The sequence below is a fragment of the Misgurnus anguillicaudatus genome, chromosome 9, assembly GCF_027580225.2.
Source record: "Misgurnus anguillicaudatus chromosome 9, ASM2758022v2, whole genome shotgun sequence".
Taxonomy (NCBI): domain Eukaryota; kingdom Metazoa; phylum Chordata; class Actinopteri; order Cypriniformes; family Cobitidae; genus Misgurnus; species Misgurnus anguillicaudatus.
The window spans coordinates 29,586,557-29,607,585 of NC_073345.2; the positions used below are offsets into that span (position 1 = coordinate 29,586,557).

Genomic DNA, 21,029 nt, shown 5'->3' on the forward strand with positions numbered 1-21,029 from the left:
TTTTTGCATAATATATGTGTGCGCACTGTGTGTAATTATTTTGCATACACAAATACACACACATGCATCCATGTATTCAAGAAACATTTATATTTATATATATATATATATTTATTTATATTTTTATATTGTATTTTATTTATAAATGTAAAAATATATGCATATATAAAATGTTTCTTAAATTTCTTAAATGTACGCGTGTGTTTATATACACATAACAACCACACACAATACACACGCAAACACATCATGCAAACACAAACCTTTATTTCGTATGCGATCAATCGCAATTAATCTCTTGACAGCCCTAGAATAAATGTGTAGGTTTCTGTACATTAATGATAAAATACAATAGCCCCAAAAAAGTATTTGAACACTTTAACCTCACTTTAAAATGAGATAAAATATCATGACATGAATTTGAAGCTTCATTTTTTACTTGTCTTGATGTTTCAAATGTACGGAGGCCCCAAGGGGACATGGAGCAAAAATTAAATAAAGTTTAGTTTTGCGTGTGCACGTAAAACTATCGCGTGTGCACGTGAATGTATCGCGTGCACATGTGAATCTATCAAAAGTATTTTTTTCAGTTTAGTTTCGCGTGCACACGTGAATCTATAGTGTGCGCACGTGAATGTATCGTGTGCGCATGTGAAAGTTTTTTTTTAAAGTTTAGTTTTGTGTGCTCACGTGAAACTTTCGCGTGCGCATGTGAATCGCATGCGCTATTTCGCGTGAGCACATGAAACTAAACTTTAGATTTTTTTACTCCAATGTCACCCTAGGGGCTCGGTACAAATGCAAATGACATGAACACATTTCTAACTGTGGCTGATGTGTGTAAATACTTTTTAGAGGCATTGCAAATTTAATTTCTTGGTCCTGAAACTTCAGGTTTAAAGTCACAATGAAATTAAAATTAAAAACTTTTTAAACATTTAAACATTACTTTTTTTTTACAAATTACTTATCTGGGAGCTTCATTATTTAAAAAAAAAACATGTGCCCTCATAATCTTTAATCAAAAACGCAAATCTCCTTCCCTCCTTGAACTGACCTCTCTTTACTTCCGGTTACAGGGTATGGCAAGTGGGCGAGGCCCAGGAAAAGATTGCAAATAGCAACATGACCCAATCTCCAACGATCCAATCAATTCTCAATGGACGAATTCAAGTCCATCTCAACCTTTTTTTATTTCAGAAGCCATTTTACTTGAAAATACGTCACAAGGGGGAAAATCGCTACTTCCGTTTCATTGTGACTTTAAATTTGAACTAAATGAAGGTACAGATCTACAAATTCTTCAATGAATTGGATTTTGTGGGGTTGGGTAAACAGGCCTGTTACATCAGTGACACAGTCACCACCTGGGCAATACCTCTATAGATTCACTTTCAAAACTGATTTGTATTTTATAAGAGGAAACTGCATTATTACAAAGGCACTTCCCAAATTCAGGTTCCAACACTAAATAAACTCCTGCTGTGAAATAATTAACTATATCCTCCATGTTTAGGTAGTAAGCAAGTTCATTTCAGACAACACAAAAATGAGTTTCGGAATGAGATTAGGTTGTGTGGATGCAACGAAGAAAATAATGTTACAGGTGTGAGGATGAGGAGGTACATGCTTTAAATCTGCGTTCATCTCCGAAACACTATGGTGATGAAACGCCTGCCCAACAACGCTGAGACGTCTTAAGTACCCATCTGTTGCGGAGTTATAGCATGCAAGGCCGTCGCCTATAAGCCAAGGCGTAGATAGAGTACGTGTACACAAATACAAAGGAAGGACTGTTGAAAATAATCCCTAAAATACAACGCTTAGAGAATGAGAGCGAACCCCCTAATGGCTTTGTGTAAAATCACACACTAACTTCACGCACTCTGCTTCCAATGGCTCATTAAATGTTATATAAACAAGGATTCTTTATATTTGTATATGTTATAATTAGCTTAATTTTGTATTTTTCGCTGACCATGCAAGACTACAGGCAAAAGGGAACAGGTGACAGCTGTGATGTGGCAAGGTGCGCAATACTTTCTCTACTGGCCGACAGTCCCATCACCTCGCTGCTGTACACAATTACATATATACAAAAGATAGGGGGCGCCATATTACATAAAGTAGTTAACTCTAATAGGAGTCGCACACAGACACACCAGCCTATCCAAAACCGCCCAAAAATTAAGTGTGAGCAAAAAACCATCACATTAAAGGAGAATACAAGTGATCGATATTATACAGTGCTCATTAAAATAAAAGCCCACCCTGCCACATCCACTAAAGCACAGAAAATCGCAAGGTATTAGATATTACGAGGCAGTCAATGTACACTTTAGAGATGCCTGATTAAGTCCTGTTTTTTTATTCTTTCGCTTTTTGGATGCCACATGAGGGGGATTCAAAGCAACTAGTTAAAATTGGTAAATATACCTATTCAGACGTCGTTTTCTTTGAATGAAAATGCATACTTTCGTAATTCGATGATAGATATTTTACGCGTATATTTATTTATTTATTTTTTCAACCCACATTTTTTCATAATGAGATTCTTTGAGAGACATTTGTGGATTTCGGTCAGGTTCATCTTCTGAAGAACATGGGGTTGCGCAGACAGGCGGTTAGTCACCTGCAGCACCCCAGCGGTCCTGCGGAGGTCTCCAGGCTGCTGTCGGTGTCGGAGGCCAAGGTCTGGTCGGTGGACATGGAGGAGATATCGTTGACGGATGAGGAGGGAGGGAGGCTCTCGCTGCTATTCACGGCTGCACCTGCGCTGAGGGAAGCAACGAAAAAACGGTTACAACGAAAAAATTGCCGCAGGTAAGCTACGCAGCCGCAGCACCCTCTGCAGAGCTAAAAAAGCACGACAGGCAAAGGGATTAAATGCACAGTAACAAAAAATACATACAAATACCACACAGCAATTAAAGAGGAAATTTTAAGGATGAAGTCCATGGATAGGAATCGATAGCCGTCCAGTTGCTAGGGTGTTGTTGTGCATTAGCTACTGTATGTGTCTCCTTTTGAAATAAGATTATGATCCCCCGTCCAAATCTTCTGGATATGCTGGTCTAAAAATCCTTAAACCAATGCGTATGCAGTAGGAGTACTTACATTTAAACATTTAGCAGTTGCTTTTATCCAATGTGATTCAAAGTGCATTTAAAATCATACATTTTATCAGTATGTGTGTTTTCTTAGAATCAAACCCATGGCCTTTGCTCTGCTAACACAAAGCTCTACCCATTGAACTATATATTAACACTAATGTTAATGCTTGAAGGCAACACAAATTCAAACACAGATGACCTTTACAACTGCAACCTTGTACTTAACCTGAATTGTTTCTAGCTGTCTGTGATGAAAAATGCTCTGTCTCCAAAAATGTTTTTCACCACTAGGTAGAGCTAACGCTCCACAAAAGAACATCAATGACCACATCTGATACTTCACATGAACAAACAGATTCCTCCATCTTTTTTCAGGGCATCTGCTTTGAGAGCTCTGAATTCTCCCTAAATCAACAATGCAAAAATATTACATTTCCTAGCCATTCTGTATCAACAAATGATTCCTGCCAAATCCAATAATAGCCACACTGTCAGAAAAAATGGACCCTAGCTATCACAGGGGCAGTACACAAAAATGACACTTCTACACCTAAAGAATTTATATAAGTACATAAGAGATACATATTGGTACCAAAGAGTGCATATTAGTATCTAAAGACTGCATATTAGTATCTTAAAGAGTGCATATTATTATCTCAAAGAGTGCATACCATTATCTCAAAGAGTGCATATTAGTATCTAAAGAGTGCATAATATTATCTCAATTAGTGCATATTAGAATCTAAAAGTGTGCATATTAGTATCTAAAGAGTGCATATTATTATATCAAAGTGTGCATATTAGTATCTCAAAGAGTGCATATAAGTATCTAAAGAGTGCATAATAGTATCTCAAATAGTGCATATTAGTATCTCAAAGAGTGCATATTAGTATCTTAAAGAGTGCAAATTAGTATCATAAAGAGTGCGTATTAGTATCTAAAAGAGTGCATATTAGTATCTAAAAGAGTGCATCTTAGTATCTCAAAGAGTGCATATTAGTATCTCAAAGAGTGCATATTAGTATCTTAAAGAGTGCATATTAGTATCTCAAAGAGTGCATATTAGTATCTCAAAGAGTGCATATTAGTATCTTAAAGAGTGCATATTAGTATCTCAAAGAGTGCATATTAGTATCTCAAATAGTGCATATTAGTATCTCAAAGAGTGCATATTAGTATCTTAAAGAGTGCAAATTAGTATCATAAAGAGTGCGTATTAGTATCTAAAAGAGTGCATATTAGTATCTAAAAGAGTGCATCTTAGTATCTCAAAGAGTGCATATTAGTATCTCAAAGAGTGCATATTAGTATCTTAAAGAGTGCATATTAGTATCTCAAAGAGTGCATATTAGTATCTCAAAGAGTGCATATTAGTATCTTAAAGAGTGCATATTAGTATCTCAAAGAGTGCATATTAGTATCTCAAAGAGTGCATATAAGTATCTAAAGAGTGCATAATAGTATCTCAAATAGTGCATATTAGTATCTCAAAGAGTGCATATTAGTATCTTAAAGAGTGCAAATTAGTATCATAAAGAGTGCAAATTAGTATCTAAAAGAGTGCATATTAGTATCTAAAAGAGTGCATCTTAGTATCTCAAAGAGTGCATATTAGTATCTCAAAGAGTGCATATTAGTATCTTAAAGAGTGCATATTAGTATCTCAAAGAGTGCATATTAGTATCTCAAAGAGTGCATATTAGTATCTTAAAGAGTGCATATTAGTATCTCAAAGAGTGCATATTAGTATCTCAAAGACTGAATCTTAGTATCTCAAAGAGTGCATATTAGTATCTTAAAGAGTGCAAATTAGTATATCAAAGAGTGCATATTAGTATCTCAAAGAGTGCATATTAGTATCTTAAAGAGTGCATATTAGTATCTTAAAGAACGCAGATTAGTATCTTAAAGAGTGCATATTAGTATCTCAAAGAGTGCATATTAGTATCTCAAAGACTGCATCTTAGTATCTCAAAGAGTGCATATTAGTATCTCAAAGAGTGCATATTAGTATCTCAAAGAGTGCATATTAGTATCTTAATAAGTGCATATTAGTATCTCAAAGAGTGCATATTGGTATCTCAAAGAGTGCATCTTAGTATCTTAAAGAGTGCATATTAGTATCTAAAAGAGTGCAAATTAGTATATCAAAGAGTGCATATTAGTATCTCAAAGCGTGCATGTTAGTATCTCAAAGAGTGCATATTAGTATCTCAAAGAGTGCATATTAGTATCTCAAAGAGTGCAAATTAGTATATCAAAGAGTGCATATTAGTATCTCAAAGAGTGCATATTAGTATCTCAAAGAGTGCATATTAGTATCTCAAAGAGTGCAAATTAGTATATCAAAGAGTGCATATTAGTATCTCAAAGAGTGCATATTAGTATCTCAAAGAGTGCATATTAGTATCTCAAAGAGTGCATATTAGTTTCTCAAAGAGTGCATATTAGTATCTTAAAGAGTGCATATTAGTATCTCAAAGAGTGCATATTAGTATCTCAAAGACTGCATATTAGTATCTCAAAGACTGCCTATAAGTATCTCAAAGAGTGCATCTTACTATCTTAAAGAGTGCATATTAGTATATCAAAGAGTGCATATAAGTATATCAAAGAGTGCCTCTTAGTATCTTAAAGAGTGCCTCTTAGTATCTTAAAGAGTGCATATTAGTATCTTAAAGAGTGCAAATTAGTATATCAAAGAGTGCATCTTAGTATCTTAAAGAGTGCACATTAGTATCTTAAAGAGTGCAGATTAGTATCTTAAAGAGTGCATCTTAGCATCTCAAAGAGTGCATATTAGTATCTCAAAGACTGCATATTAGTATCTCAAAGAGTGCCTCTTAGTATCTTGAAGAGTGCATATTAGTATCTTAAAGGGAAACTTCACCCATTTGCATTAAGCTTTGTACCGTTAGAACCCCAGTCATGTTTTTGAATGGTCGTGCACCATTCCCTCAGTTTCCCCTGAGAGGGGAGAAATACTGATTTCAGTGAGGCACTTCCTTCTTTCAATGATGTAAAAATCGTCATTTTGCGTCATTGAAAGAAGGAAATCCTGTATCTCTATTGAGTGTGAAAGACTACAGACACTCATTCCTCATTTTTCCAAGGTGGGGGCTATGGGTGGGACCCACTCACGCTTCAGACCAATTACAGATAAGTGGGTGGGACTTACGAAAATATACGAACACAGACCGAAAAAAAACGACCAGCCGCCATCTTTATGCTAAGCTAAGCTAAACAGAAGTTGTGGAGCGAGCCAGAATTCATGTTACAATAACAGTGGAAGTTAATCAATATTACATGGAAGAGGGTGATTTTACAAGCGTGATGCTCTAATCCGCTGTTCATTGCACCTTTATGAGCCACAATACTGCAAAGAGCTGAGGCAGATGTAGGAACAGAAGCCCGAGGAGTAGGCCGGAGCCTGGGCGTCGGCTGGGTAGAGGAGCCCGGTGAAGAAGCAGCAACCATCGGCCTCTGCTGCGTAGAGAAGCTTGCCTGTTCTCTCGCTGTGTGGCTTCTTTATAACATTTCTGCATCAGATAAGGATATGGACGTTTGTTTGGTGAAGGTTTCTATGCAAGAGAGGAACTTTGCACGCGTTTGGAACGTTTATTTCACGGACATGTTTCGGTTTACGAGCAGACACGCTGCGGAGTATATAAGCTTGGACGGACTCGCGCCGTTTGCTTTCGGTTTAACATTTCTGGATCAGATAAGGATATGGACGTTTGTTTTGTGAATGTTTCTGGTCGCGTGCTTATTTCAAAGACGTGTTTCGGTTTACGAGCACAAGCTCAAAGAGCTGAGGCAGCGCGTCTGTGGAGATACTTGTGCAGGGGACGCGTTTGTGTGGAGGAGGATGGAGTGATAAACGGATGTCTGACTAAAGTGAGTGTTTATATTTTCTTTGTTATACTAACGTGGCATTTATGTACACAATAGCATATCTGAGCGGTGTTTTATATGTCTATATTGTGAGAGCAGTGAGGCAAATAATAACACAAATGTAATTACAGTAAACAAGAGACAAAAAGAAAATTGGTAAAACTAAATAAACATTTAAAATGCATACACTTTTTTAAGTACTTGGAAAGACATTTGTACTGCGCATCTGAAACCGCACGTTACTGTTTGAATAAGACTTTGCTACACACCAGGCCAGAGTGTTATTGTGTGTACCACAATGTAACATCACTTTTAAAAGTAAATCATGATTGGTGTCAGTCAGACACAGTGGTGGTGGCTATTTTCTTTGTTTTACTAACGTGGCATTTATGTACATAATAGCATGTCTGAGCCGTGTTCCGAGTAATGGGAGTGGCTTGCAGAGCTGTGCATTGTGGTGCATAGTGGCAGTTGTAGTTTTTCATACAAATGTGCTCTAAAGTCACATTTTGTCTTTTCTCTGTCAAATAGGCACAAAATTCTACATTTATGTTACATTTTGACTACAAATATGACTCACTTTCCATGAAGATTAATGTTCCTATCGGTGAAATGGCCCTTTAAAGAGTGCATATTAGTATCTCAAACAGTGCATATTAGTATCTCAAAGAATGCATATTAGTATCTCAAAGACTGCATATAAGTATCTCAAAGAGTGCATCTTAGTATCTCAAAGAGTGCATATTAGTATCTCAAAGAGTGCATCTTAGTATCTTAATAAGTGCATATTAGTATCTCAAAGAGTGCATATTAGTATCTCAAAGAGTGCATATTAGTATCTTAATAAGTGCATATTAGTATCTCAAAGAGTGCATATTAGTATCTCAAAGAGTGCATATTAGTATCTCAAAGAGTGCATATTAGTATCTCAAAGAGTGCATATAAGTACCTCAAAGAGTGCATATTAGTATCTTAATAAGTGCATATTAGTATCTCAAAGAGTGCAAATTAGTATATCAAAGAGTGCATATTAGTATCTCAAAGACTGCATATTAGTATCTCAAAGAGTGCATCTTAGTATCTCAAAGAGTGCATATTAGTATCTTAAAGAGTGCATATTAGTATCTCAAAGAGTGCATATTAGTATCTCAAAGAGTGCATATTAGTATCTCAAAGAGTGCATATTAGTATCTCAAAGAGCGCATATTAGTATCTCAAAGAGTGCATATTAGTATCTTAATAAGTGCATATTAGTATCTCAAAGAGTGCATATTAGTATCTCAAAGAGTGCATATCAGTATCTTAATAAGTGCATATTAGTATCTCAAAGAGTGCATATTAGTATCTCAAAGAGCGCATATTAGTATCTCAAAGAGTGCATATTAGTATCTCAAAGAGTGCATATTAGTAACTCAAAGAGTGCATATTAGTAACTCAAGGAGTGCATATTAGTATCTCAAAGAGTACATCTTACAGTAGTATCTTAAAGAGTGCATCTTAGTATCTTATCCGATAACCTACAAAAAAATTTGGAAGGAGTTACGAGCTGCGGGAAGAGCAAGTCATTCAACAGTTCATACAACACTGGATAACTTACGATTCACTACATTTTCGTGTTGTTTATATAATATGCACTTACGTGCCTATTTCCAGAATAACACAGAAGGAAGTCACTAACCGCATGCAACTCATGACCCGTTTGGGACTTTTCAATTATATCCAGTGTTAAACAAACACACATGCAAAACTCCGCTGCTACCCTGGATAAACAAACTATATTTATTGTTGTCATAATGCTGACTTACTTCTCCCTACATCCAAAAACACACTTCTTCTTTCGTGCCATTGTTGGGTCTTGATATAAAACAAAAGCTGTCGCGTGAAGTAATGCCTGTGACTTAGCCTCCTCGGTTCTCCCTCTCCCGCTTTTTGACGTGTGGGCATGCTTTTCTGGGGGAAGTGCCCGTAAAAATAAACGATACGTATGGCTTACCCCGATACGTCAGCTAGACCCATATTCGAAAAATACGTACGGAAACTTGTACGAACCCTGGCGAAGTGCATTCGGCACAGACACGTCCAACTGCTTTTTTGCCACTTTGCCTATATGTTTAGCATGAGGAAACAACTCTTAAACTGTGTCAATAAGTCAGAATGCATGAAATACCATTGAACCCCCCATCCTCTATCTTTAAAGAGCGCATATTAGTACCTCTATAAGTGCATATTAGTACCTCAAGGAGTGCATATTGCTACAAAATGAATATATATATATCTGTAGCCAAATAGTACATGTTAGGTCTTTTAAAAGGGTTCTGTGCAACGTGTCAGCTTGGGGCCAATGCAGGCAATTGCTTTTGATTAAAATCAAACTCAAACACCCTCCTAAAACAGCTTTCTATGGTAACACTAAATGCTAATATACTTGAGTGACAGACTACATCTCTCATTTTAATAGAAAGCAGTGCTTTAATGGCCATTCAGTTTAATAACATAACTTATAAAAACTTCCTACTACATTGCCCATGTTTAGATTTAATATGCATTTTTGGAACGACTAAGAGCCAAAACCAAAAGACAATGTGATAAATGATAAAAGTATTAACAATGATAGGTGGGTGACATTGGCAAGTGTTCTACTGCGGTCAGCTTTATGTTCACTGTCTGTCAGCATCTCTCGCTCTCTCTCTCTTTCTCTCTCACAAAATATAGCAGCTAGTTACACATCACATCACACTGAGCCTCACACAGCTGTAGAAAAGCCATATTACCACAAGCATTAAAGGAATAGTCTACTCATTTTCAATATTAAAATATGTTATTACCTTAACTAAGAATTGTTGATACATCCCTCTATCATCTGTGTGGGTGCATATAAGTGCTGGAGCGCGCTGCGACGCCTCGACAGCACTTAGCTTAGCCCCATTCATTCAATGGCACCATCCAGAGACAAAGCCAGAAGCGACCAAACACATCAACGCTCTTCCCACTCAAGACGAGCAGCTACACGAGCAAGCTTGGTGGCACAAAACAAAACGCAGCGCCCCTCCAAGCGGATTCAAAAGAGGAACTACACTCCATGGCGCAACAGCACCCCTGGGAGCACTTCGACTCGCCTGAAAAGTCCGCTCCCCTTCTCACTCTCATAATGGGAGAGGGAGGGTGTTACTGCGCCGAGTCGAAGTACTCCCAAAAGTGCCACCACGCCACAAAACATAGCTCCTCTTTTAAATCCGCTTAGAAAAGCGCTACGTTTTATTTTGTACCACCAAACTTGCTCGTATAACTACTCGTCTTAAATAGGAAAAACGTTGATGTGTTTGGTCACTTCTGGCTTTGTCTCTGGGTGGTGCCGTTGAGTGGATGGGGCTGGGCTGGGTGCTGTCGGGGCGTCGCAGCGCGTTCCAGCGCTTACGTGCACGCACACAGATGATAGAGGGATGTATCTACAATTCTTAGTTAAGGTAATAACATATTTTAATATTGAAAATGAGTAGACTATTCCTTTAAAGACATCTCTATGACCTCTTAATGTTACCCATAATTCTCTGTTGCTGTCAGGTAAAGCTGGGATACTCTTTGGCTTTTCTACAAAGTATTGCCTTATCAGCAAAGTGTGCATTAGCTTTGCTTTCCTTTACAACAATAAATATTCTTGTATATAATGTGGTGTGTATGTTAAAGTACTATTGCTTTTTCTCTTTACTGTATATTGAAGGTACGCATTTTTTACAAAACTCAAACCGCAAGCATTAAACTTTGCCATGAATGAGTTTCGAGGTTGGTATTTTTTCAGCATCTAATGACCCTTTCCTCTTCTCTGTTTCTTTCATTATCTGGTTAAACTAACATCCTGATGGTATTTCTTTTCTGGATTGTTCTGGTTTTTGTGCAGTGCTTAGCTGTCACAGTAATGGAATCATATATGTTACATGCATGCAATTTCGATGACCATCCGAGCAGAAGCTACATCACTTAACCCACCAGTCATCTTCATAAAGAAGCCCTCCAGCATCTGAAAGACCATCATAAATCTCTAGTTTCTACCGCAGGGCAAAGCGTCTAAAGGACAACTTCTCCAAACCCTTAATAACTGAAGGAGAATGAGGATTTATAGGGACCATTGATTTTTTTTTACCCCAGTACAGTTCAGCAGGTTTAACCAAGCACACAGGGAATTGCTGTTCAACAAGGGACATCTTATAAAGAACTGCCACCGATAATATTTAATCTGTATTACTGTGTTGTTTTCCAGGAACAAGCCATATTTACACGAGAAGCAAAGTTGAAGAATAACACTTATGCGTTGATTTTTTTTTTACTCTTGCATAAACTGTTCTTATTGGCATATCATTACCCTCATTAGATGTTAGATTTACTGGTTAACAACAAATTTTGGAAATAATTACATTTAGGACTAATAATGAAATTATTTTTTTGTAGTGTCCACTTATCCTTATAATGCACACACACGCAGTCACACACATCTGTGAAAAACAGAGCTGCATTGCGACTGCTTTCTTCAGCACAGCACTTAATTACAAACCGAGAGAGAGAGAGAGAGAGAGAGAGAGAGAGAGAGAGAGCATGCATCCATCATCTAACTTTACCTAAAGGGATAAACACTCCACTCCTTCTTTTCCAATTCATGCACTTAATATGTGCAATAATAACTCTGTCCTGCAAATAAAATATCTTTGCAACTTAACATGTGCAATAATTGTGTCTATTTTCATTGTTTTCAAGTGCTTCTTCAGTACTTACTCTTTATTCAAGAGTCACTTTTTCTATTTGTAATTGTGTGAATTTCTGTTAACTGTATGCTATTGCATGTGTATAAGAAGTGCACTGTATGTTGTATTGTATATTTGTAAGTTTATCGCAAAAGTATGTACATGGCATGTAAAAAATCCAAAATATCCCTAATTGTGTACTTTCAAGGTAAGACTTTACTAAACAGAAAGAAATGCAGCCGCTCCTGTCTGTCACCTTTCAATGCTGCAGGATTCCTACTGCAGACATGCAATACAAACATACACACACTGCCCTCTACAGGTCAACGTGACAAACTGAACTCAATGCACTTAATGTCCCCCACCACCTCAAAGCAAAACCTTTCATTTACATTCATGCAACCATGCTAAAAGTTAAAGGGATAGTTCGGCCAAACCGATATTAAACCCATGATTTACTCACCCCCAAGCTGTCCGAGTTGCATATGTCCATCGTTTTTCAGACAAACACATTTTCGGATATTTTAGAAAATATTTTAGATCTTTCTGTTGATTAAATGTAATGTTACGGGGTCCAGCCATAGTCCACTACCTTCAAGTCCAAAAAAAGTGTGTCCATCCTTCACAAATTAAATCCAAACGGCTCCAGGATGATAAACAAAGGTCTTCTGAGGGTAATCCGTGCGGTGTTGTTGTAGAAATATCCATATTTAAAATTTTATTAACGTAATTTACTACCTTCCGGTGGCGCCACCATCTTAGACTCAGGAGAGAGTATTAGCGTAGTGTACGCACTTTTCTTAGTGACGTATGACAAATTCGGAGGGCGGGGGGACAGAGCATCAGAGAAACCTCTTTACGATGCGTAAGCGCTCATCCTGAATGCGTATGATACTAAGATGGTGGCGCTACCGGAAGGTAGTTAATTACGTTCATAAAATTTTAAATATGGATATTTCTACAACAACACCGCACGTTTTACCCTCAGAAGACCTTTGTTTATCATCCTGGAGCCGTTTGGATTTAATTTGTGAAGGATGGACGCACTTTTTTTGGACTTGAAGGTCGTGGACTATGGCTGGACCCCGTAACATTACATTTAATCAACAGAAAGATCTAAAATATTTTCTAAAATATCCGAAAATGTGTTTGTTTGAGAAACGATGGACATATGCAACTCGGACAGCTTGGGGGTGAGTAAATCATGGGTTTAATATAGTTTTTGGCCGAACTATCCCTTTAAGAGTGGAATTGTATCACTAATAAATATTTCAAGCGTGAAGACCATAATGATGAGTTTTAATGAATAATAACAAATAAATAATGTTATTATAGTGAGTCTTTTAGTGTAATAATGAATATTAAATATACCATGAACTCCATCCTTACTTGTGAAATATAAACAGTCACGATACGTAATAGATATTATGTGTTGCACTATGCACATCTTAAAACATTAGTACACAAGTTATATAAAAATAACACATAAAGGGATAGTTCACTCCAAAATGAAAATCAACACATATGTGATCCATACTTTAAACATACAGTTATTAAATATCCTCTGAGCTGAAACGATGGGTTTTCGTAAGGATGGGTCAGAGATCAGCCTTCCGCTTGACATCAACTCCCTTGTGAAAATGCATCCGGTAGAAGTTTATGAAGTTTGAAATATAAATGCAACAAAAACCCAACATTTCACCTTGGAAGACATTTAGTAACTTTTTTGTAACTTTTAATGAGTTTGCATTAACGTAATCAAATATGATTAAAAGCATATTTGGCGTGCTGTCCGAGGGGATGGCTCCATGTTAAAAATTTTAGCCCGGATCCAAAGTATTCCCCCCTTCCTTAACAGATATATCAGCTGAAAGTGAGCTGATGGGGTGGTGGAGGGATGCTGTAAAAGCTCCCATGGGACAGATGAGAGGGACATATAGGTCCCGTACACACTGCATATTATTTTGGTTTGTCACTTCACCATTAAATGCTTAATCCTGTTCTGTATACAAACAGTTTAGTAATTTACGGGACTGACAACCGCATTCTACAACCGAATTAACTCCCGCAAAATGCAGGTAGTGACAACCACATTTACAGAAACTCTGCATAGTGTGTACATAACCGAACTGAACAACTAGTAGTTAATAAAGTGTTTAAATGTGCATCATGGACATGACATGTCTCTCTTGTGAAAAAAAGAAATGCCTAGAAGGGGAAAAATATTCTGTATGCGCGGTGCAGAAAGTAACAGAGGCACGAGCGTTTGCTGACTAGTGTTGCCAGATCTTGCACTAAAAAAACAGCCAACAGGAAAAATCCAATAATAAACCGAAATGAATCCAAATGCTTTATCTCAAAGATCAAAATATTGGGACCGGCACCTTCACACTTTATTAACACCAAAAACTTGATCGCTTCATGAACCAAAAGCCAAAGGTTTATTGCAAAACACAATGCTGTTAAATTATTTTGGTCAAAGCTTTGAGTGATAAGCACACGAGACGGCAGAACGTTGCTATGGTTATCTCTGTGTCAATCATCACATTTTCGTGAGTGAGACACATAATGAACATTTAGGGGATTCACTCCCGCATTTAAATGTGGTTGTCACTTCCGAAAGTTTGCAGTGTGTACGGTCCCATAGAGACTTCTTGGTGCTGACTGGTTGGATTACATGAACTTAGTTAAATATTCTTCATTAAAAGCACCACCCAATGCCATTATAAAGCTGAAAAGAGCTAGTATGTTATTTATTAAAACTCTGACTGTGTTTGGCTAAAACAAAAACGTACCTGTCTTAAGGATTAATAAAATATGAGCTAATTGTGATCTTGGGTAGAACCATCCCTTTAAGGACAGTTTTATACACTTAGCACATTAGTTTTAGTGATAAACAACATACATGTCAGTACAGAACACATACATGCAGTAGCACATACTGATATTTTTACAATCTTGTTGTGTTATTGACATTAAGAAAATACATTCCCAGTAAATTCAGCACATCATTTTCAAAAATCACCATGGTAACCACAACTTCTAATAAAATTTAAAATATAATAAAATAAAATAAAATTAGCTTTTGCTGCTAACTGTCTTTCCTTTTTTTAGATGTAACCAAAGAAAATCAGAAATTTTTGATTTCATGGTAGCTACTGCACCTGTGTTCACTTGGTTACCATGGTGATTTTCATAAGGACTACTTCATAGATTAAACATTAATACACACAGAACGGGATGGATGGGGAACAGGGACAAATGGAGCAGTCACAACGAGGGGGTTTCTTAATAACAGCTGAAATCACTTTAAATTCACTTACAGAAGCATATCTTATGCACAGAGAGTACCTGAGGGAGAGGGCTGTCCCTTCACAACACCATTCTTAGTTCTCTCTTCAAAGTTCATCACCTCTTTATAGATGAGCTCTGACATGGAGATGGGGGGAAAACAGATGGAGAGAAACGTGTATGATGTTAGAATCAACACGGATACCCTTTGTGATAAGTAAATAACTAAACAAATTCTGATTAGGATAAAAATATTTTTTTATAAAAACAAATTCTACAGTTTTGAACAACCTGATCTCACGAATTTCTGTGGGATAGTCACGGAGTTTTTTGCTCATTTTTCCGTGGCATTCTCACGGATTGGTTACTCAACTGTTTTGTCCTATTTTCTTGCCATTGTCGCTTTGGTTTAGGGTTAGATTTACATAAAATGACATACCTAAACCAAACTCTAACCCCAACGCAAGGCAACAATTGTTTGAAGTTTAGAAAATATAAAAGAATAAATCAGAAAAAAATTGTATAAACCAATACTTAAATTGACATACTAAGGCAAACACCAAATCTAACCCTAAACCGAAGCGACAATGGTTTGAAAATAGGAAAAAGCAATTGAGTTACCTATCCGTGAGAATGCCACGGAAAAGAAAGTCCATGGCCGGGACACGGAAAAATGCGGAGATCGTTGAGAATGGTAAATGAGCAAAAATTCTGTGACTATCCCATGGAAATATGTGAGATCATGTTGGTTTTGAAACACTTGAACTTAAAAATCTTTTTTTTAATTTACAGGTGTACACGGCAAAAAATGATTTTCAAGAAAGAAATGTCTTAGAGTTTTTGTCTTGTTTTCAAAAAAAATTCAAAAAATTATTAAATTAAGATGCTTTTTCTTGATGAGGAGAGCAAAACGACCCAAGAAAATAAGTCTAGTTTTTAGACCAAAAATATTACATTTAAGTGATTTTGTGAACATTTTTCTTAAACACTAAATTCAAGAAAAATTCAAGAAAAAAACGCTAACCCCATTAGCAGATTTTTTTTGCTTGTTTTATGCACAAAATTACTTACATTTAATATTTGTGGTCTAAAAACTACACTTTTTTTCTTGGGTCGTTTTGCTCATCAAGAAAAAGCATCTTAATTTAAGCATTTTTAGAGATTTTTACTGAAAACAAGACAAAATACTAAGAATTTTTTTTCTTGAATTTTTTTTGCAGTGTATGTTTAAATGTTGGCAATTATGTTTTGAGACAAACATACAAGCACACATATTACATATTTACAAAACTAAAATATATTTATATTTTGTCTATACACTGCAAAAAATGACTTTCTTACTTAATATTTTTGTCTTGTTTTCAGTAGAAAAACTCTTAAATCAAAATTTATTTTCTTGATGAGCAAATGAGTTGATGAGCAAAATGACCTAAGAAAATAAGTGTAGTTTTTAGACAAAAATATAAATTTGTGCTTAAAACAAGCAAAAATATCTGCAAATGGGGTGAAAAAGTTATTATTGAATTAAATGTTTAAGAAAAAAGTAAAGATTTTCTTTCTTACCTTATTGGCAGATTACCCAAATTTTTGCTTGTTTCAAGCACATATTCACTTTTTTGGTCTAAAAACTAGACTTGTTTTCTTAGGTCATTTTGCTCATCAAAAAAATGCATTTTAATAAAGACTTTTTAGATATTTGTACCGAAAACAAGACAAAAATACTAAGTAAGAAATTCACTTTTTGCAGTATACGAATGTGCCTTCGTCTAGGCCACGACTCCAAAAACAGAAATGCATTTGTATTTTCAGATACTCACAAACACCCCTGTACTGTGTGTATGTGTGAATGATATACTGCTGTTTCTCTTTAGATGTCTGTGGGCAGGGAAATATGTCAAGTGTACATGAAGAGAGGTTCGTATGAAGGCCTACCTTTCCATTCATCAATCGAATGTTCCCTCTCATCTAGCTGTTTATCATAGATCTGTGGAGGAGGCTGAGAGAGAGAGAGAGAGAGAGAGAGAGAGAGAACGAGAAAGACAAAGGCATTTATTCGTTACCCTCTTATAAAGTGTGATTAACACTAAATTTATTGTTTCATCAGTTTCATTAATGTTTGTCCTAAATCACTGATAATCAAAGATAACTCTTTTTACAGAAATAAAAAAAACTCATGCTGCATTCATTGAACAATGAATCTGGGGATGAGGTGTACAATATTTACATGAAATATGATCTAAATCTATGATATCTAATCTCATTGACATCAAAAATAGCACTGTACATAAGAGGACCAGATTTTTGTAATGCTAAAATCTGGGCCATATTTTACTTTACAGTGTTCAAATTTATTTACATTTTATCATAACTATAATTTTTTGTTTTAGAAACTTTACATATCTAGGACACTGTAATGTAAAATGTTGCTTCCTTCTAAACATGCTGTCACACATCAATAATAAGAACAATAGACTTTAGATAGACACTAAACATCACTATTAGTTAGACAGGAGTGCAGAAAGGACAAGTTAAGACAGAGACATGAGTTATTATTAATATTTTTTAAGAGATGCTGTGCATTTTTGGTCATTGTGGCCATATCTGAAAGGTCAAATCAAACCTGACATGATTTTTGAGCATTAAAACATTTTCATTTTCATCCACTGCTTAAATCTATTCACACACTGTAAAAAAAAAATTGCTGCCTTAACATTTTTTGTTAAATCAACTCAGATTTACAAGTCATGTCAACAGAGATGAGTTGTCACAACTTATAAAAAATAGTTGAGAAAATTCAACTTAATTTTATAAGTTATAACAACTCACCTGTAGTTATAACAACTCATCTCTAGAAAGATAAATAATAGTAAGTTGAAATGACTTGTAAATCCGAGTTAATACAACAACAAAAAAATTAAGGCAGCAAAGTATTTTTTACAGTGTAACTAACAGCGAGTGACCGACTTCTGTGTAAATGAGCGGCCTTTATTTAATAGACTGACAATGGTTAGTTTATTTTATGCCTTTGGAAAATTCAGCAGGTTAGTTCCGCTACAATAGTTTATTGATAACACAATGAATAATGATGTCATAATGTAAAGTAATATTATAAAATAAACTGTTCTTTATATTCTATTTCCTTAACACTTCACATAAACACTACAGAGCGTCCTAACATTTTATGTTGACTTTGTTGGCAATTTATTAGGACAGTGGTTCTCAAACTGGGGGCTGTGAGATGGTGCCAGGGGGACTCAATTTTTATGACATTTTATAAAATATATAAATTTATCATGAAATCTGTGTAATTAAACCTAAAAAAAATATAAGGATACTAACCAACAGCACCACTTTGTATAATTTAATATGTTTTGTTTTGTTTAATTAAATTTTAAGTTTTAGAACTGTTTTTTGTCAAAAAATATATTTGGGGGGTGCAAAAAATGTGCTGTACACAAGGGGGGCCGCACACTGAAAAACTTTGAGAACCACTGGCTTATGACAACTAAAATAGAAACAAATGCGACAACTGTTACAATGCATTAAGTTAAATAAATCTGTAAAATGTATGTAGATAAATATAAAAACAATTTGGATTTGGTTAAATGGGTAACTCATTACAATAAGGTTGTGTTAGTAAACATTAGTAAATGCATTAACTAACATGAACAATAAAGTTTTTCAACATTTATTAGTTCTTATTAATGTTAGTTAATGTCAATTCAAGTTAGTTTATGATGCATTAACTAATGTAAAATGTTTGATTTTTTAAAAATTTATTTAGTAAATGCCAAAATTAACATGAACTAAGATTAATAAAATACTGTATAAATATTATTCATTTGTTAGTTAATGTTAGCTAAGTAACAAATACAACCTTATTGTAGTGTTACTGGTAAATGTGAAAAGTTTGTATTTAAAATCCTCAATCATATTGACATCGATTATTGATCTTATAAATCTGAGCTTTGTTTGTAACATTGAAATATCTTCTGAATGTCTAAAGGAAATTTCTGGGTTATTTTCTCAGATGCAGAAGACTTAAGAAATTTTTTTTCTCATGTCTAAATACCTGATATTTTTCTTATGCACTCTCAGAAAAAATGTACAAAAGCCAATCGGGAGGGTTCCCTTTCAAAAAGTACACATTTGTAAAGCGTGCATTTTAGCACATATTTTGGTACATCATAGGTATATATTTTTACCGACATTATGCATATAAGCACCTTTTGAAAGGGTACCATCCCAGTGACACTTTTGTACCTTTTCTGATGGTGTGGGTTGAATGAACCCTTGGCACATTCTGTGAGATTAGTACACAATACAGACACACACAATTACACACAGATACAGATTCAGAAATTTTCTGGCAAATCTTTAATATAACCACCTGCTTATTACATCAATGTTTGTCACATAGAGATCTGAATGTGAGTGTTTTGAAATGAGCGTTCCTGTGTGTAAAATGATCTTTATTTACCATAGATATGTGCTGATTCCTGGCCTTCATCAGAGAAAGAGAAATATCAGAGAAAAGAAGACAATAATGAAGATGTTGATAGATTCATTAAAACAAACTATTTCTGAATGTCAGTTTTTTGTCATAGTGCATAATTATGTCATATTTTGATAAACAGAAATGTAAACGTTCACATGAAATCAATGGGATCTAAACATACTTTAAAGACAATAAAATGCGAGTTTGTATTTCAGTACATGCACTGCAAAAAAATGATTTTCAAGAAAAAAATTCTTAGTATTTTTGTCTTGTTTTCAGTAAAAGTATCTAAAAATTCTTAAATTAAGATGCTTTTTCTTGATGAGCAAAACGAACCAAGAAAATAATTCTAGTTTTTAGACCCAAAAAATCTAATTTAAGTTATTTTGTGCATAAAACAAGCAAAAAAAAATCTGCCAATAGGTTAAGCATTTTTTGTGGAATTTTCTTGAATTTAGTGTTTACGAAAAATGTTCAAGATATTTTTGCTTACCCCATTGGCTGATTTTTTTGCTTGTTTTATGCACAAAATCATTTAAATTTTCACACTTATTTTCTTGGGTCGTTTTGCTCATCAAGAAAAAGCATCTTAATTTAAGAATTTTTAAATATTTTTACTGAAAACCAAACTAGACAAAAATACAAAGATTTTTTTTCTTGAAAATAATTTTTTTGCAGTGTGTTTGCCTCTATAGTCACATTTTGTACAGTAGTTAAAAAGAGTAATTAGTTATGTCCTTGAAACCTCTTTGAAACATTAAAGATGGGCTCTTTAGACAAGCACATGCTGTCAAACGCAAACAGACGCACAAAGACTTGCATGAAAAATCGGAAAAACCTTCTGTTGTTTTTACTCCTTGTCTGTTTACTCTTAAACTGATGAAGGTCTTAAGAATCAACCTCAATCATTCACTATATAATAAACTGAACGAATGCAATATAGCAAAGTCAATAAAATCAATAAATACAATCTTAATGTGTCCGTGTATGGCCAAGTCCCATGCAAATAAACAACGTGGACATATCAAATTTTTGCAAACCATTTTTTTAAACGTTTGCCCTTACTGCATATTAAAAAATTATGTATTATTGTAAAGCTGTCACTGAGACGGTACCATATAGGTTCCTTTGATGTACTAATACTGTATGCATCCTTTAGATACAAAGGTGTACTTTTTAAAAGGGTACCACCCCAGTGAAAGCTTTTACACTTTTTGTAGTGTAGTGTGATATACTTTAGCTAATTCTTTTAAGGTTTAAGTAATGTAATAAGGCTGATTCTTTCATATAAAACTATATGTAATGTTACACGCAATCTAATACTAATGCAGTTTTTGGTCACACGGTCCAAACATGAAGTCAAGCAAGAGAGATTAACTGAAGTGTCTAACGTGACCAAACTATCATTGTGGTTTTCAGTATATAAATGATATGTAGTAGCTAGTTTTTGTTAACCAGCTTTAGCCAGCACACAGTAACGAATATAACTAAAAGAATGA

General features: G+C 35.1%; 1 protein-coding gene across 12 annotated transcripts in view; it reads right to left on the bottom strand.

Annotated features, from left to right (window-relative positions):
• Positions 1-2,496: 2,496 nt before the first annotated feature.
• The window catches only part of mapk10 (mitogen-activated protein kinase 10), an 84,492-nt gene continuing 65,959 nt past the window's right edge, over positions 2,497-21,029 (bottom strand). For 6 of the 12 annotated variants that reach the window (XM_055180138.2, XM_055180136.2, XM_055180128.2 and 3 more), the window contains 4 exons: positions 19,513-19,536; positions 16,965-17,028; positions 15,093-15,170; positions 2,497-2,771 (listed from right to left, as the gene is read on the bottom strand). In XM_055180138.2, coding sequence (XP_055036113.1) covers positions 2,629-2,771; positions 15,093-15,170; positions 16,965-17,028; positions 19,513-19,536 — 309 coding nt within the window. In that variant the 3' untranslated portion in view covers positions 2,497-2,628. Of the gene's footprint in view, positions 2,777-15,064; positions 15,171-16,964; positions 17,029-19,512; positions 19,537-21,029 lie in introns of all 12 variants that reach the window. The other 6 variants (XM_055180137.2, XM_055180130.2, XM_055180129.2 and 3 more) reach the window with 4 other exon arrangements.